Source organism: Papio anubis, chromosome X (assembly GCF_008728515.1).
Source record: "Papio anubis isolate 15944 chromosome X, Panubis1.0, whole genome shotgun sequence".
NCBI lineage: Eukaryota > Metazoa > Chordata > Mammalia > Primates > Cercopithecidae > Papio > Papio anubis.
In genome coordinates this window covers 6,581,218-6,600,625 of record NC_044996.1, presented here as the reverse complement: position 1 = coordinate 6,600,625, position 19,408 = coordinate 6,581,218, and the positions used below count along the sequence as shown (strand labels likewise).

At 38.6% G+C, this 19,408-nt stretch overlaps 1 protein-coding gene across 5 annotated transcripts in view; it reads left to right on the top strand.

Moving 5' to 3' along the window:
* AFF2 (AF4/FMR2 family member 2) overlaps positions 1 to 19,408 on the top strand; it is a 494,138-nt gene that overhangs the window by 141,544 nt on the left and 333,186 nt on the right. For 2 of the 5 annotated variants that reach the window (XM_017953742.3, XM_009198407.4), the window contains exons 2-3: positions 5,331 to 5,463; positions 14,917 to 15,777. In XM_017953742.3, the coding sequence (XP_017809231.2) occupies positions 5,331 to 5,463; positions 14,917 to 15,777 (994 nt within the window). The remainder of the gene's footprint in view (positions 1 to 5,330; positions 5,464 to 14,916; positions 15,778 to 19,408) is intronic. The other 3 variants (XM_017953743.3, XM_009198408.3, XM_031660490.1) reach the window with 2 other exon arrangements.

The following is a 19,408-nucleotide window of genomic DNA, read 5'->3' as shown; positions in this document are numbered from 1 at the left end:
GGGAGATAGTACATTTGCTGAAGAGAGTGGTGGTATGCAGAGTTCCTCATGAGTCCTGCCATTAAATATGGCTGAGGAGGTTCTACTGGTTTTGAAAATTCCTTTCCAAGGCTGCTTACCTCCTATTCTTTTGCACACCTCCAGATCCAAGGTTCTTGTGTTTTTACTCTATACATGTAAAATAATGATGGCTTGTTTTGAGCTGTTTTTATAGTTTTGAATTTAGCATTTTACATAATGTGGGTTAAGTTTGAAGGTATTGGATAGCAGAGATTTTCTTTTCTTGAGAAAAAGAAGTTATGTAGAGATTAGATGAGTGTCAAATTCAAAATAGGATTCGGTATAGAAAAAGTGTCACCTGACTCTCTGGAACATATAATATGGATAAATATCTACACATGTTATAGAAGGCAGGGATTCATTCAGAAGAACCACAAGCAGTGAGTGATAGCTTATGTTTGTTCTTTGGGTGGACTAAATATGTATTTTTATGCTTTTGCAAATATATTAGCCAAATAAAGGCGTTTAGTGTAGTTGGACTGGAAAACACGTGAGGCTGAATTATTTACCTTTATGTACACCACTACTACAGCAAATCATGTATTAGCAGTATTTTAAAACAAATTTATCATTTTAAAATATCAATTTTTTAAAGTTTCCCCAAGTGGCTTTGTAAAATAACCAAATTAGGTAAACAATGAGTATTAGGCTTCATGAAATATATGAACCAAATAGACTGAAACTGGTTTTTACTCTCCCTCGCCCAGCCTCTTCCCCACTGATGCAGTTAATTTTTACAATCCCTTTAGGGTCTGTACATTTTGATATAAGGAAACTAATGGTTTTTCTATACTTGAATCCAAATTAAATCCCTAAAGATTTTCCCTACTGGCAATTTCTAATAAAAAGCAGTCCCAAGGAAAGGTGACCGACGGAGTGCATGTGAGACTCATCTTCATTCTGAAGTGTGATGGAAACACAGGAGGCAGAAGGGACAAACCACATAGCTTGGGAATGTGAAAGCCTGAGTTCCAGCCTCCTAGTTCTCTGACAAACCCGCTGTGAGGCCCATTACCTTACCTTAGTTCTATTTCCTCATCTGTAAAATGAGGGCACTGCAACTAGATGATTGCTAAACTCTCTTCCTGTTTTAAACAGTCTCTGTTGTAAAAGACTAGCCTGTATTGTCAGCCTGCATGGGCTACCACTGTGCGCTAATGAAGACGGCGTAATTGAACTTTCTGGATCTCAGGGAATCTACATGTGCCCTGCATTTTATTGTCCCACCAATGTACCTGAGGCTTTTAATGAGCAAAATAAGAGTTATCTACATACAAGATAAGGTTCAAGTGTCTGAGAGAAGGAGAAGGCTAGGAGAAGATATTACTTGAACTTGAAGATGGAAGAAACAGATTCAGATTTTCCTTTGCCACTAGCTTGATGACGGCTTGAGACAGCTGCCTCTGTTCATTTTAGGAGGGCCTTAGTTTCCTCTTTTGTAAATGAGGGCAGTTCCTCTGTTTGTGGTGGCCAGGGAAGCACACAGGTGGGTGAAATCACAGCTAATATAAAAAACATGGGCCGGGTGCAGTGGCTCATGCCTGTAATCCCAGCACTCTGGGAGGCCGAGACGGGTGGATCACCTGAGGTCAGGAGTTCAAGGCCAGCCTGGCCAAGATGGCAAAACCCTGCCTCTACTCAAAATACAAAAAATTAGCTGGGCATGGTGGCTGGTGCCTGTAATCCCAGCTACTTTGGAGGCTGAGGCAGGAGGATCGCTTGAACCTGGGAGGCGGATGTTGCAGTGAGCCGAGATTGCGCCATTGTACTCCAGCCTGGTCGAGAAGAGGGAAAACTCCATCTAAAAAAAAAAAGAGAAAGAAAGAAAAGAAAAAAAATCCTATGATAGAGAGAAGCTTCTCACCATCATGCCTTACACCAGGGTGATTAACAAAGTAGTTAAATGGAACTTATTCTTCTTTCTGACCTTTTCCAATCAACTAGTATGGATATCAGTGAAATAGGGATTCCAAAAAGGTAACCTGGAGAGAGAGAAACCTAAAACCTTTGGTTAATTCATAGTAAATTTGGTTTTGAGTGGTCAGTTTTTGTGTTATCATAATGTGACCAATTTTATTATATCCAGGAGAAAAATGTTGGAAAAATATCCTAACTTGCTAAGAGTGGTAAATCCTTGAGTTGAGCTTTTTGGCTTAACTTCTCAGTATAAACATGGGTTTTCATGCTGATTGATAGGATCAATTCGTCCTGTCTTCATCACTGAGAAGAAATTTGAATTGTTCATGCCAATGGTATGATGATTCATTCAGGTTTTTGGCTTGAGCATTTCTCTGTGGGCTATGGAGCTCTTTTTCCTTTGGAAAGCAGGCCCGGGTGTGTAAAGATATATCGAATTATCAGGGGACAGACATATACTTTCCTGTAGCCTCTGCAGGGCTCACACGTTCAAACACAACCTGCCCAAATCATAAGAAATTTAATTGAGTAGATAAAGAGGTCCTCATAATTATAAACTGCAGTAGGTATAACAAGAGGCTAAATACATAGCTGTGGTTTTAATTAGCTGGTGCTTCAAATTAGTAATGTTGGTTTCAGTCAGAAATCAGTGACATTATAAACTGAAAGCCTCATCACCATGTAGTTCATTACTCATTAGACCTCTCTGTGTGAAGCCTTCAATACAACGCCATGCTGAGCAAGAAAGGAAAAAGTTGGAGATATTTGGTTGCCTTCCAAGAGCAGTGGAGCTCTGTGGAGATTAAATTCATTCTCGCCAGAGATATGAGAATTAACTGTTCTTTGTTGGATGTGTTAAAAAATGCAGCAGGCAGTTTTGCTTGCAACGGATAACACCCGCGTGCACACTCAATCTGCTATTCAAATTTGTGTCTGGAATTTGGTAGCTAATGAACTGATGCAAAATGCAGCCAAGAGCCTCCTAACAAATCAAAGCCAGGGCCAAAGCACCGAAAGTGCCCTTACTGCTGGTCGTTTGAAAGGTTGTCATGCAAGTTGAAGCACGTTTCCTTTTCTTCTTCTCCTTTCTTTTTCCTTCAGGGTTTTAATTATATCTTTCCCTCAGAGGAGAAGGAAAGTAGTTTGCAAAGCCAAGAGACCAAAGCACTTCAGTTCTCTTCATGGGAGAATTAAATGTGATCTATGGGCCTGTCATTCTGAGCTGTCAGGTGCACAAAATGAACAGATAGCTAGAAAACGGACATCCTGCTTGCATTACTCAGAAGGAAAAGACTTTGGTTCTTGTTTGTGTATAGATACTAATCTGCTATGGAAAGCAGAGAAATTAAGTGTCCTTCTCCTTTGCAACAACTCCGCCCTCACTAAATATTGCTTTAACTTGTTACTCTACCCTCACCCTAACACCCAATCTTTCTTACATTTGGACAAATTTATGGGATTGGATTACACACAGCCAATGTATGGTGCTGAGGTAGTCACAAACGCCACACTTAACGGACTGAAGATGTTATTGTGCCTGATTAGTTCCATGTCAGTCTCAAACATGGAGACATTGAGACACACAGCAATTGTTTGGGATACTGAGTTCAACTTGTGAATGGAAATGAAAGATGATGCTAGAAAATCTAATACCTATGGAGGGCATCTGAGACTACAAATGATAGGCTGCCTTCCAGTATCTGGACTTGACATCTTCCTTGACCAGGTGAGGGTTAGATGTGGGGCCCTGGCTTTGGGTAGGACTCTGAAGGTTTTGTTTGCTTTGCTCAGACAGTGATAACATTTGTTGAATATACTCATGAATGGTCCAGTGAGCTTTAATGTATCTGACGTTGTTTGTATTATGAAAGTGTAATGTGCATTTAAACATCCTATAAATGTTGTCGCTGTTTTTTAATGGAGAAATGAGTGTTCTTTATCTAGGAGATGAAGTTATCAAAGTCACTTTGAATTTGACCTCAAGGATTCTTGTGAAGAAAAGTGGATGATTAAGTGTAGTGGCATTGTACACTCCATGTTTATCAACATCCAGTTAAGCTGCACAGATAGTTTATGTTCTAGGTTCTTACTTTGTAAATTAAATCTATGATACTTTGAGCAAACTAGCCTACCAATGACAGATATTAAGGTTTCGGATATAGTCAAAGCCTGTCAACTGTACTCTTATATCAGTAGATCTCTTGTAATTCCTTTAGCTATTATGTTCATTTGCATGTCAATTATCTAATTAAGTCTTAACATGGGAATATTAACATGGGGAAGGAAACCAATATTTATCCAACACCTGCTAGGCATTTTATGTACATTTATGTAACTTAAATTTGCCCAGTGTGTATGTACTCACGTTGGGTAAGGTTAACATCAAAAGCATGAAAAAAACCCAATGAATAAAATAAAATACACTGCTACAAGACTTACAATTATGGTTTAATTTGCAGTCTTGCATGATGAAGAAAATAATTGTTTTCTTAGTAAGGAAGCATTCCATTCCATAATACCAAAAGGCCCGGAATATATCTTAAATGTTGTTTAGGAGCTTTTGATCCTCCAATGGGAAAGCCTGAAATGTGATGAGAGTCACAGTTAGTCTTTGTAAAGCATTTGTTCATCGAGGTCATTAAAGGCTTTCGACACCTCCTTTTTTTTCATCTACAGCTAGTCATTTGTTATTCAAGTCAGACCCCCTTTTTTTTGTGAAGAGTTTCTCAAAAAGGCTTCCATTCACCTTTGAAGAAAACTATAAGAAGACCAATACCACAACAACCAAACAAAAAGAAGTGTAGGTGATTTGGTTATTTATTTTTCTGTGGACTTCCGAAAATGTCCTTAAATTCTCCTGTGAGTTCATTAAAACAGGCTCACTTTGTCTATGGGCTCAGGACAGAATTCCAGTTTATCTGCAGCTCCATACTTTGATAATTCTTTTCTCTTAGGACTTTGTGACATCTGTGGATTCTGAGCCCTAGGTAGTTGGCAACACAATGTAACTTTAATTTAGTACCTTTCTGCACTGTGGACTGACTTTTGGGGAGTATGTAATTACTTATAATAATCAAACAATGACAAGGGAAGAGAATTTTGCTTTACTTGCTTGTCATGAATGTAATTTCAGATAAGCAAGTTTTTGTTTTCGTCTTTGTTCTGAAGAGCTGGTCAGGATCTTAAACTCAATAGGTGTAATGAAAAGGATTATCTGCTCTCTATGTAGTGTCAGCTTGGGCAGCAAGTTGACTTGAATTTTTTTTTTTTTATTATTGACAACAAGAAAAATTTAAATGATTCGCATGATTAATTTATCTTTTTCTCTTTTTGTCTTTTCCTTTTCATATCAGTCACTATGAACAAGACCGTAGTGCACTTAAAAAAAGGGAATGGGAACGGAGGAATCAAGAAGTCCAGCAAGAAGACGATCTCTTTTCTTCAGGCTTTGATCTTTTTGGGGAGCCATACAAGGTAGCTGAATATGTATGTATTTTTTCTTTCTGGAAAATGGTTGCTTGTTACATTTTCGAACTCACTAATCAACATTTGATTTATGTTTAAAGCACCCAACTCATTTCCAGGGGAATATATTTTACAAGTGAAATTTGTACATACACTGTATTTGAGGCAACTGCAAGTTTCTGATGAAGTCTTCAGAAACAAATTTCATCTTCTTTCGGGAGCACAGTAGGATTGAAGAGATACTTCCTGTTTCCAACGAGCTCCTCTCTGCCCAACACTTCCTACAGCAAGGAATGCCCCCTTGACACTTTCTACTGCTGTGATTGTCAGTAGGCAGCTCCTGAAGACTTCATCAGAATGTCAATGGAGATATCTGTTTCTTTTCCCAATCAGTGTCATCCATTGCAAGGCCACTGTTTTTCTTTTCCATTTTAGGTTGTTAGCAGCTCTTCAGTGGTTTGAGTGCTCTTTGAAAATCGTTGTTCCAGAATAAAGGAAAAAAGCCAATCATTTTTTCTGATGGTTAATAATCATGGGTTAGAAGATTGTCTCAACCAGAGGGGGGTACTATAGCTAGGTTGAATTTCTAGTGGTAGTCCGGCTAGTGTGTAGCTCCAATAATCATCAAACTGCTGTGTCTACAAGTATTGATTTTATAGTGACTGCTTCTAAACTTTCTATTTGGGGTAGAGATGAGAGGCGACTGGGAAGAGATTATGATGGAAGAATCTTATTGAATTGCTGGCAGCTGGTTGGTTTTTATTGAAATGTAGTATCAGTGTAATTTTCTGTAATAAAACAAAAATGATGTAAGAAATACAACAATAGAGAAAATTTTCAAGAGCTGTGATTTTAGAAGAGTACCCTTTAAGGGACAGTGACTTCTGGAAAAGGAAAGTTCTTAAGGAAGACAGCATAGGCCCAAATACTACTTTGGGGTAGAGAGTAAGCTATGACTGGTGAGACTAGGGTCTTGTTGCCTTGTTCAAAGCAACTAAGCAACTCTTGATTGAGACATTGCAGGAACTTTCAAGTTTGGTAAGCCTGATGAAGAAACTTAGGTCACCTAAGCTACTGGTTTTCAATCTGTCAGTAATAGTATGATCCATAAAATAGCAGTGTTCCCATATCAACAGGTTAATTTTTATACTACTTTGAAGGTATATATTTAGATATATAATTGGTTTAACAAAAATTTATGAAGGCCTACTATGTGCTAGTCACTGCCTTACACCAGTGTACAAAGAGGAATAGCATAGTCTGTGTTTTCAAGGAGTTCCTAGTCGAGTGGCAGAGATCATTTGAACCAGTGATGGCATGCCTGCATGGTGACAGAGAGATAGCAAGGAAAGATCAGCAAAGACTTTGTACTCAAACTCATTATAAAGAGTTTGAACATAATTTTTTACATGATAAAAATCATTACAAATATTTAAATCATGGTATGACCAGGACAAATGTACAGTTTAGAATGATGTTGGGCAGTGTGGACCATGGGTTGCAGGTAGGAGATACTAAGGAAAGATAAAGAAGCTATTGTAATTGATGAGGGGAGCTTATATCAATAATGATTTAAGGTAGAGTAAGGAAGTTGAAATTATGGAATTGGGTGTCTAATTGCATGTGGGGAATATGGAATAAGAATTAATGGTTCCCAAGTTTTTTATTTGAGAGAGTGGTGGTATCATGAACAAGTTGTTCAGGAAGAGAACATGGTTGGTGCTTGTAGAGAAGAAATAACTAATTTAGTTTTGAGCATGTTGGCTTTGAGATGCTAGAGAGATATCAGGAGAGAGCTATCCAGAAGGCTTGGATATATGGGTCTGAAACTCATGGGAGTGGTCAAGAGAGAAGTTTAGCTGTTATTGTCTTATAGGTGTTAGTGGAAGCTGTGAGAATGCCTACCATCACTGAAGAGATTATGGAATAAAAAGGAGGACAAACAATTCTTGGGAGTAGCACCATTTAAGGGGTAAAAGAGGTGGTGAAAGCAGAGGCCAGGAAAGGAAACTCCAAAGGAATGATCAGAGTGGTAGGAAGAGAACTAGGAAAGAAACATTTAATAGAAACCTAGGGAGCTAAGGATTTTGTAGAGGAAGGATTTGCTGTGCCTCAGAGAGGTCAGGAAAGGTAAGAACTTTAAAGTGGCTGTTTGGATTTAGCAGTTAAGGAGTAATGGTGACCTTAGGGAGAGTTGTTTTATTTGTTGATGACAATGGTCACTGTGGGATGCCAAACTGCCAGGGGTTGGAGAATAAATGGTAAGTGGTTAAGTAAAGAAAGTGAGATGTCAATGTAGATATGATCTTGCAGAAATGTTTTACATGGAGGAAAAAAGAAAGAAAGATAAGTTAGAAAGTAAAGGGAGGAATTATATAAAGGGAAGCTTTTTAAAAAAATGAGATAAACGTGAACATGTTTAGAGATTGATGGGAAGCAAATAACTTCAATGGAGAAAGAGAAGGTGGAAGATACAGGAGAGAAGGGTGAAGCTAAGTGGAGAAAGGTCCCAGAGGAGATTAAAAATAATACAAGATGGAGAGCAGTTGAGGAATCATGAGCTATGGGTTGGAAGGTGGGAACAGAACATTAGAATGAGAACAAAGCAGGAGAGGGGAAGGAAGATTGGGGAAGTACAAGAAATCAGGGCTTCCATTTTCTGCAGAAAATAGAGGAGAGGTCAAAGCATGGTAAGTGTCTTATCTTTTCTCAAGGTGAAGAAGGAACAAGGAGATAGGTTTTACATGTTATCTTTGGATGGGTTAGAAAAATGAGCTTTACTCAAAAGTTTATTCTTAAAATCCAACATCCACACTATCCTCAACACTATAATGAGGTGAAGAACTCTTGATTTATTCTCCCTTCATAATTTTAAGTCATGATAAATTGATGGTCTTGTACCTTTAAGGTAAATGCCATCTTTTCACAAGGCCTGTTATATAGATCCATTTTTTAAATGTTAGCAGTGTATTTTTGAGTAGGCAGTTGAAAAAATCTGTTATCAACATTTTCAGAAGTTTCAAAAGCCATCTGTCTTGATATTACAAGGGTACATCAAGTAGAGACATAGATGGGAACATTTAGTATAGTGTGGGGCAGGGCGTATTGCGTGATTAGTAGCTTGTTACCTTTGTGCTTCCTGATGAGGAAAAACATTTGTTCTTTTTTTTTTTTTTTTTTGTTTCCTGAGACGGAGTCTCACTCTGTCACCCAGTCTGGAGTGCAGTGGTACGATCTCGACCCACTGCAGCCTCCACATCCCAGGTTCAAGTGATTCTCCTGCCTCAGCCTGTCAAGTAGCTGGGATTACAGGTGCGTACCACCATGCCCAGCTAATTTTTGTATTCTTACTAGAGATGGGGTTTCACTATGTTGGCAAGGCTGGTCTCAAACTCTTGGCCTCAGGTGATTGCCCACCTTGACCTCCCAAAGTGCTGGGATTACAGGCGTGAGCCACCACGCCTAGCCAAAACCTTTGTTCTTAAGTCAAAACTGTGAAGAAAAAGAATAATGCTAGTGATTGTTGACCTAATAATTATTTTTCTTTCACCCTTGCTTTGATGATTGGTTGTCATCTTGAGCTGTGTCCACATTCAGGGTTCCCTGGGACAGCACTGAGGAGTAACAGAATACTAGAACTGATGTTGCACCTCCATAAGGCTCTCCAGACCAAGACTGGGCTGGATACCCTTGGAGTATCAGGACATGCTGACATGGCAGTGGTCATGGGGGTCCTAGAGCTGGCCCATGGTCCACTGGTAGAAACGAGAACATACCACAGCTCTTCCCTAAGGTGGCAGTGGGAGGACTTATCAAATTTAGAATAAACATTCCTGATGGTGGGTCAAGACTTTCAGGAAAGTTCTTGCTACCCTGAAGCCTAAAACAAGGTCCAGTTACCTGTCCAATAGCGCCAGTGGTTCATAAACTAGCCAATATGAACACTGATCTCTAGGACCTATTATCCTTTCTTGGCAGAAAGATAAATGGTGATCTCTCATGTTCCTGGCTAATTTCTTTCCCTTCTTTTCTTTGCCTCTACCACTGCTAGAATGGAGAGAATGTTGACCGTCCCTAGATTTGGTTAGTGATAGGGAACTTCTCTCTTGGGCTGCTTTTGTAGCATATGATTTTCAAATTGGAGTTTGTGTTATGCTATTGAGAAAGATGTCTTCAAATGTTCCTGAAAAACATGAAGCCATTTGACTTGTCTAGGTTAGTGCACTAAGTCTGGTAAGGAACTGGCATGTAACAAGTGCATGCCAGCTTACTGTGTGCTAGGCACTGTGCTGGAGTTTCATGTGTGTGCTCATTTAGACCTTATAACAACTGGGGTATGCAATTTTCCCATGTTTTCCATGAGGAATTTTAACTCAGAGAATCGAGATGTCTTCTTTGCATTTTCATATCCTTATACATGGTGAATTTAGACTTTGCATCCAGTTCTGTATGATTCCGTATCTGTAACAGGAAGTTATTTATCCTCTGACGGGAAGTCAGAAGACTTGATCAGCTTACCTGCTGGATGACAGTGGAGAAGAAACTCCCTTTCTCTGATTCATAGGTTTTCTTTTTCCTTTCTGGATTGAATCATAGTAATTAATAAAAATAGTAACATTCTATGACTCTTTATAGCCCAATAGGAATGAGGAAACTGAGGTGCAGAGAGGATTATTAAGTGGCCTACCCAAGGTCATTTGTGTTGGGGCACACAGAGGTAGAGGCCAGATGGAGGCCAGACCTACTCTGCTGACTCACATGGTTGTTTTAAGGATCAAATGAAATAATGTGGGAAACCTTGCTTTGAAATCTGTAAGGTGCTATACAAATTCAGGTATTATCATTATTATAATTAGAGTAAAGAAGGAAATAGAAACTTAGAGCTTAGAGAGATTAACTGCAAAAATACTAGAATTAGAAAAAAATGAATTACTAAATCACATGTTGGCCACAATAAAATAAAAGAAAAAAAAGAGCTTCAAAACTTAAATTATTTTGCTACTTGTATTAAAAAGAAATAATATGGTACAATAGCCTCCTAGCACATTAGTCTTGCATGCAATGAAATTATACTACTGATTTGTAGATAGCATTAGAAACAAACTGAGGGAAGTTTGCATTTCCTGAAGTAATGAGAGGCGAAAAAGCTTAAATGAAGGAATGCTGTTAGTCATGAGCCACAAACCAGACATGTAATTTATGCCTGAAAATACTTGGAAAATGCATTTCCTGATGATAGAGAAATTGTGATTACTTAGAAAATAAAGGCTGCAGAGGTTACCTTTAAAGAATCAACCAATTATCTAGACCGGTAAGTAAAGAATTGAATAATTGAAAGAAGCATATAATTGATTAAAATGGCTGAGTTTCATTTTTGTCACGTTTATAATGTTCAATCAAGATTATCAAGAATATTTTGCTCCTTAATAGGATTACTAAGACTCAGGAGGGTGAAAAAGAACATTTAGTATGAATCCGAAGTTGCTATGGTGTATAATGAGAGTACATTGTGTAGGTGTGTATAAATGTATTTCGGGTCCCATTAGGTTTTCTATCCAGTGGTTCTCGTATCTCCATCTTGAGAAATTTAAAAACTGATTGACAATTACCCACCTCCAGTGGTGGGAAGGTGGAGTGCTTACTCTGACAACCTGGACTGGACTGCTAATTATATGCCAATTGTTGAATGGTGAACTTCTTGAGGCTCTGTGTCCATGTGTCCTCTGTGCATAACCCTGCCTCAGGAGGGTCCCAAATTTACCAGTGTCTGTCTTAAGAACTACTGTAATAATTCCTACGTGTAGCCACAGAACATCTGTTATGCAAGCCATATGGATCTTCCTTCAATCAGCAACTCAGAAAGCATCACCAGTGAACTCAACCTTGAACTGTGTGCTATACATTTCCTGTCACACGTCCTTCTGAGACAATTGCTCTATGAGGAAACTAGTCTAAGGGAGATGACATCTCTCATTTCTCCAGGTTATCACAGCTTCACTCCTGTGTCATTAGTGTGCAAGAAAGCTGCATGCCTGGATTGTATTAGCCTAGACCTCTAAGTCCACATACAGACATGCTTTCACTGAGTTAGTCATCATAAGAAAAAGCCACATGAAGACATATTTGCATCATCTTGGAAAATGAGGCCCCAAAAATTGTTTCATTGCTCAACTGTTCTTCTAAACATATCAATGAGAGGAATTCCTTTTCACATTTTATTATCAGACAACCATTTGTCTCGTTTAATGAATTAGGATATGCTTCTTTCGATCAAAGATAATTCTGTAACCTACGAGCTTTTCCTTTTTGCCTTAGCTACCAGGAAACTCAAAGTTAATTTAATGTTAAATTATAGTAACCAAGTTAGCCTGATTTTTGCTTTCTATTATGTACCTTTGACTCCAGCCATTGCACATTCTTTATTTTGATATAGACAGGGTATGAATTTTAATTTATCCTATTCAATTCTATAAAAATTTATTGAGTATTTGATAAGCACAAGACATGGTGCTACATCTTGGGTATATAAAAATAAGTGAAATGTAGTCTCTGACCTTTAAGAACTCGTAGTTTTATTCAAGAAAAGTTATCATAAGTGTAGTATACACTGTGTAGTAGAAGGTTGATTTTCTAGACTCGTTGAGAGAAATTTCAATTTTCCTCTAATTTTGTTCACATAGACACAGTTTTAGACGTTGGCCAGTTTAGAAATTCTCTTAATTTCAAGTATATTTTTGTAACCTAGCTATGGAAAAATATATCTAAGCTTGCTTCAGAAACCCAGATCATTATAAGTAATTGTCAATGAAGAGATATTACAAAGGTAGGCAAGGTTCTCCCTACTGAGGAAAATATGAACCTCTTTTATTTACTCCTGAAACAAGAACAGGAATTTGACTAGCTTGCTTGTAAGCAAATGAGCTTTCATGTTCTTAAGTCCTGATTATGTTTCCTTAAGGAGACTACAATGACTTCTCAGGGCATGGAGGTATTACAGTGGTCTCTATGACACCTAGGGACAAGGTTCTGATTTTGCAGAGCTCTGTTTCTGTGAAAGCCAGATAATAGAATGAAGGCATTCTAATGGGAAGTGAAATGTATTGTTTTCCCTTGTTGGGTCAGATCATTGAATATGGCCGGGTATCACTGTTCATGAGGCAAACATCTGACCCACGAGGTAATCTGTTTGACAGGCCAAAATAACCTACAAATGTTTAAAGCTTGCATCAGATTCTTGTTGGACCCTCAGCACAATGATTTTTTTTTTTTTTTTTTAATTTAGAGATTGAACAGGGAGCCTGGTTTTGGCTGCTGTCCATGTGGTTCATTGTGCAACTCAGTTGAAGGAGACCACTATATACAAAGGGTTTATTCTTGTCTGGGCTGAAAAGTAATTCCTGCCTTTAAAAATGACAAACCTAGAGACTTTTAGGAAGTAAAAGTGACTTCTATCCATCTATAACTTTTAATATATCTTTCAGATGTACTTTTGAAAACAGAGTGATTATTCAGCTGAGGATTATAGAGAATGTTAATTGTTTAATCACTACTTCAATACTAAGGTTGCATATGATGCAATATATGATTGGAGGATAAGCAAACTAAAACTGACATGTAGTTACTTGATTTCTAAAAATATCTGTCCCTGACAGAGCTCCCTTAGCATATGTTTAGCATACTTTTCCTTAATCTTTGAAATTTATATTTCTCCTATTGCCCTCATTTCTTTGGAAGTGTATCATATGGTTTCACATACACGGTATGAATAAAATACTTTATATGGTATATGGAGATGGTGCTGATAATGAGGCCAAGATTACTGGTTTGATTCTGTCTCTGATTGTTCCTTCTTGGTATCATTTGCTGGCTCCTCATCTTATCTCAGTCTCTTAAAGGTTGATGCTTCCCAGGGTTCTCTGCGAATCCCTATCTTCTCTTTCTACGTTTGCTTTCCCCAGACGATTTCACCCATTTCTGGCACTTCGCCCTCTATCCATCTGCATATCCTCCCATCTTCACATAAAGAGGAAAACACACAGCCATACAACCTAAGTTTAGACTGAGATGCTAGCCCTGGATAGGTATACTCCCTGTGTACACCAGGAGACTGGGCTGTGTTAACGGCATGTGAAAAATTTTAGATGTTAAACAACTGTCTTCAGCAGAGAGTGTACCAATGGTTAGATGGTCACTACCTCCTGTGCATTGAAAATGTACCCATGGCTTCTGGGACTTGAAGGCCACATAGGGTGATATCTTTTGTGGCCCACTTCCCAGATGGCTCCTTGAATACTGGTAGCCTTCTATCATTGCAACATCTTGGGCCAGGATAGTACAGCCTAGGTACAAAAAAGTCCTTTGGCTTTCTGAATTCAGCAGCTTGTTTTGATAACCTCTTTGGCATATAAAGAGAATAAAGAAAGCCACTTTTGGGGGTGAACAACTGAGCTTGCATCAAAGTCATTTCCAAGTATACAGCTACCCATCATTTTTTAGTATGATAACTTTGCTTTCTGTATTACAAAAACCCATGCAGGAGCATAATTATTTTAAAAACAATCACAGCCATTTTAATAGAACAAATACATCCCACAGGGGGTAGTGTAGCTGGTATACTGATTGTCCATAAAATGATTTAGTTGCCTCTCTAACTGCTCTACATTAGGCTAACATCACTTTGAAAAGATAACTTTGTTTTGGTTTACTTAAACAACAGTTTAAATACTTGAATAAATTTTCCTTAATAATTGAAAAGACACAGAAGGGTTTGAGTCACTGTTGAAAACAATTGCACCATTTCAAAGTAAATGAGTGTGAATCATCAATATGTAAACACAGTCTTTCCAGAATATACAGGCAAACACTAGTAATTCATACAGTTCTTTGATTAGAAGGAATCAGATTCACTTTAGTCATAAGTTAGCTCAATTAGATGCTGTTTAATTCCATTCCTTTTCTAAACTTATCATAGTCATCGTAGTACAATTTAACTGATTTTGTTATCCAATAGCCTAAGCCTTTTTCATGGTATAATGTGGTACAAAGGCTGATATGTCAAACATTTATATAGGTAGAACATTCCATTATAACTCCAATGATTGGTAAGCAAAAGTTGTTAATCACAATGTAGAATGTAGCAATTCAGCTCATCTGTCACAGAATAAATTATTTTTTCTAATAAAATTAATAAATGATATAATTTAAAACTTTTTATCAATGAACATGTTTAAGAACTGGCTAGGGAGTATACAAATGTTAGTCATACCCACTCATTCCAAGAGGCTTTTTCAATAGTGTTATTGATTTTTTTTTTCTTACATAGCATATGAAAAGCATGAAATTATATGGCAACAGGACAATTTCAAAGAACCCCATATGGTAGTCTACTTAGGGCATCTGTTTGAAACATTAACATTAGGAAACACAAACCTATTCATTCTCTCTCCTCCCACCCCCATCTTTTTGTTATTTTAGACAAACAAAGGTGATGCACTTGCCAACCGAGTCCAGAACACGCTTGGAAACTATGATGAAATGAAGGATTTGCTAACTAATCATTCTAATCAGAATCATCTAGTGGGAATTCCAAAGAATTCTGTGCCCCAGAATCCCATCAACAAAAATGAACCAAGCTTTTTTCCAGAACAAAAGAACAGAATAATTCCACCTCACCAGGATAATACCCATCCTTCAGCACCAATGCCTCCACCTTCTGTTGTGATACTGAATTCAACTCTAATACATAGCAACAGAAAATCAAAACCTGAGTGGTCACGTGATAGTCATAACCCTAGCACTGTACTGGCAAGCCAGGCCAGTGGTCAGCCAAACAAGATGCAGACTTTGACACAGGACCAGTCTCAAGCCAAACTGGAAGACTTCTTTGTCTACCCAGCTGAACAGCCCCAGATTGGGGAAGTTGAAGAGTCAAACCCATCTGCAAAGGAAGACAGTAACCCTAAGTCTAGTGGAGAAGATGCTTTCAAAGAAATCTTTCAATCCAATTCACCAGAAAAATCTGAATTCGCCGTGCAAGCACCTGGGTCTCCCCTAGTGGCTTCCTCTTTATTAGCTCCTAGCAGTGGCCTTTCAGTTCAAAACTTCCCACCAGGGCTTTACTGCAAAACAAGCATGGGGCAGCAAAAGCCAACTGCATACGTGAGACCCATGGATGGCCAGGACCAAGCACCAGACATCTCGCCAACACTGAAACCTTCAATTGAATTTGAGAACAGCTTTGGGAATCTGTCATTTGGAACACTCTTGGATGGAAAACCCAGTGCAGCCAGTTCAAAGACTAAACTGCCAAAGTTCACCATCCTCCAAACAAGTGAAGTAAGTAATTTTTAAAGTTTTGTTTGGTTTCACTTTTTTAAATTTCTCTGCTCTAACCTCTATAATCCAGTATTCACAAGCAGCTCTCATTTACTTTATTGAGCTGTATAGGATACTCTTCAAGTTCAGAGTCTGAATTTTGATCTTCTGTCACTTGTGACATAACTGATTAACACGCTGCAAACACAGTTAAATCTCCATAATTTGGAATGACAAAAGACAAGGTTGGTCTGACTGAATGATTGACAAGTTGGAGTTATAAAAGAGTTTCATAAAATACAATTGTAGTAATATTATGTACAAATTAATGACATTTGAGATTATAATTGGTCATAAGTAGTATGAGGTTCATGAGAAGATTGCGAGTCACTATAGGCCTTCACTATTCAATAGCATATTCTAAACCTAAAATACAGAAGTTTCTTAAAGTAGAAGAATGTAGAAGTGTGGTTTGCTGGAACCTGAAATAGAAGGAATTCTTTAAGAATTTTAGTTTCTTGAGTGATTACAGAGCTATTCCTTGGCAAGATCTTAATGTTATCTTCCATATCCATCAATCTTCCCTTCTGCATCTCCTTCCTCCACAGGTATCTACATAGCCCTTTTATTCTACCTTCATTCTTTCCGTCAAAGCAAAAGGCATTACAAGTAACTAAAGCCCACTGGTTTAGAATGACTAAATATCCTACCCATCTCAGGAATCATTGCCTTGTAAAAGAGAAGTCCAGAGGCACCAAAGCCTCTTCTGAGGAATGAATCGCTAATGATTGGATTCCAGGCCTTGTGGTCCCTGGGTGGGGAGCATATATGGTGCTGCCTCTCAGACACCACTATGTAAGCGGCTGTCTACTGCACCTCAAGGTCTTGATTGGAAGAAGCCACTGCCTTTAGATTGGATTCCTGTCACTGGTGACTAAAGGCTTGAAATAACACAGAGGAAGAAAGTAGGGTTAAATTCTTACTCAATAGGAGTGACAGGCAGTCTGTCTGAATGGTTACAGACTCCAAGTCAGTGTTATCTGAGTTAGAGAAGTGTGACCCTATAAGCCCCCTGGCTCTCCTTCCTTTATTTATCCTCAGCAGATGCAGTGATTTCAGAGGACAATGGGAACATAAAGGGAGGGAGGCCTGAGGCTGTTGATTATATTTTCTGAATGTATGTTTTTAATATTGTTTCATTTCTGAGGCAGTTTTGCTTTTTGTATCATCATTCATCAAGTCTTGTCAAGCTTCCTCTTAAGTATCTCTCTAGTCTGTCACCTCTACCCCCACTGCCTTTGAACCACCTGTGAGCCTTCAGTGGACTGCTGTGAGAGCCCCTCTTGACTGGTCTCCTTCCATCTAGTCTCACCTCTCTTCCATACCATCCATGCAGGCTCATCTAACAGGCAGATCTGACCATGTCACTCCCTGCTTTTGATTCTTCAGTGCCTTCTCATCACTTCCAGGGAAAAGTCCAAATTTCTTAGTCACACATACAAGGCTCTTCACCCTTTATTTTCATACTCCTTTTTTTGGCTACATATTTCACTACTTCTTCATGTGCAGTTGAAATCCCAGCCATATGGGACTACCTGTGGTTCCCTGTCATGTCATGCTTTATCACGCTTCCTTGCTTTTTGGCCTGCTGTCCCCTCAGCCTAGAATGTCTTTCCCCACCCTCCTTTGTCTTCCTGGTGAAGTCCTGTTTCTTCTTCAGGTCTGGTCAGTTGTCACCTTCTCTGTGAAAGCTTCCCTGATCCCCTCAGCTTAATTAAAAACCCCTTTGTCTCGGCTCCTCTAGCACCTTCTATATGCCCTGATTGGCACTGATTGCATTGTATTGTAGTGATTTGGTTATGTTTCTATCTCCTCTACTAGACTGTGAGCTCACTAAGAGCAAGGAATACCTCATTCTCTCTGTATCCCAAGCGCCTAGCAAATACTTAGCACATAGTAGATATTCAATAAATGTTTGTTGAATGAATGAATTTCAAAAATGGTTACTTGATTACATTTTCTAAGCCACAATGTTAATCAAATAACATGCACAAATGTAAACAATTGCTAGGAAATCCATCATGAGTTATATCTTTTTCAGTTGTATTCTGTCTGCATGTTTCTTACTCTGCTCTGCTCCTGTTCTGTCATTGAGAAATCCTAGCCATAATTTCTATGGAATGACTTAATACAGGCTTTAATACTTAAAAACCAAAAAAGAGATCTGCTTTGAAAAAATAGAAGTATAATAGGAGATGGGTATATCATTCTTGTTTCTTCTTTTGCCCTGGTATCTGCTGCTGTTCCCTCCTTACACAGCCAGAACTGATCTGGAAATAGCACTGCCCCATAAAGCAGTCTGTCAGCCTGTTTCCATACCTCATTAGTAGAGTGACAAATCACAGACCCAGCGAAATCCACTCTGTTGTAATTCTCTCTCTTATACATTCACAAAATGGCTGACCCAGATTCAGAAATGATTTCATGCTTTCACTCAGTGCTCTGGCACACCAACGAGAGGTACATTTTCAAAGACAGTCTGAGCTGTCATCAGCTCTGGAGACGATTATCCCAGGAGCAGCCTATGTGCATGCAGCCTTTGGTGATGGTACAAACAGACCTTGGTAGAGCTCTGTATGAAAAACGGGCCAGGTGCAATAAAGTCATGATAGGAGATCAGTGAAGAAAGTACTTATTTTAAAATATGGGTTTCAAGGAACGATTTGACAGAAGAGTAGAGAGAAGCTTAAAGCCCTAAACTCAGAGGCATATACAGAACCCAAGGGTAATGTGAGAATCAAAAATAGGAGGAAAAGAAAAGAGAGGTTACACAGCCCGCCAAGAGAGCTTAGAAGGGTGCAGATTAAAATGCGGGCATAAATACAGACAGGGTGGAGCATTACAGAGCTTTGAACCTAATGGAATTTATGTGGCTAAAACTCTGACCAAGTCTGAAAATTCACCCTATTAAATCTTGATGCACTTTTCAAAAACACTTACCATTAGAATTCAGCCCCAGTTCCTGGCGCCAAGAAGTTTCAGGCATTGGGTTCTGGGTCCCTAGTCAGTGTAGCTGTCTTTGATGAGTGGTAACATTACTCTAAGTTATTATCAAAAAGACTTATCCGTGGAGCAATCACAGTATTTCTTTGAGCATTCTCAACTTTTTCTCTGGCTCTGGTGACAGGAGGTTGATGAGTGTTAGTGAAGTGCATTTGTGGGGAGGGTGAAGTGGGATGGGTTGAATGGCCAGAAAACAGACAGCATTCTAAGATATACAAATAAGCAGATAACATTATATTTATGAATTGAGAGATCACAAACTATTACTGAAATGTGATGTGCAAGTGTGTGTGCCCATGTTTGTTTATGTGTCCACATATTGAGTATATAGTGGGGAGATTTTTATTTTTTATCCTTGAAACATTTCAATGCATCTTAGAATTTCTGTATCAACAATAAGGATATTAGAAGTATAACCAACTTCATTGCAGAAGGTCAACTTTTCAATTGAGGCATGTCATTTTAACAAATAATTTGTTTAAAAACTTGATGTTGATTGGGCGCAGTGGCTCACACCTGTAATCCCAGCACTTTGGGAGGTTGAGATGGGTGGATCATGAGGTCAAGAGATCTAGACCATCCTGGCCAA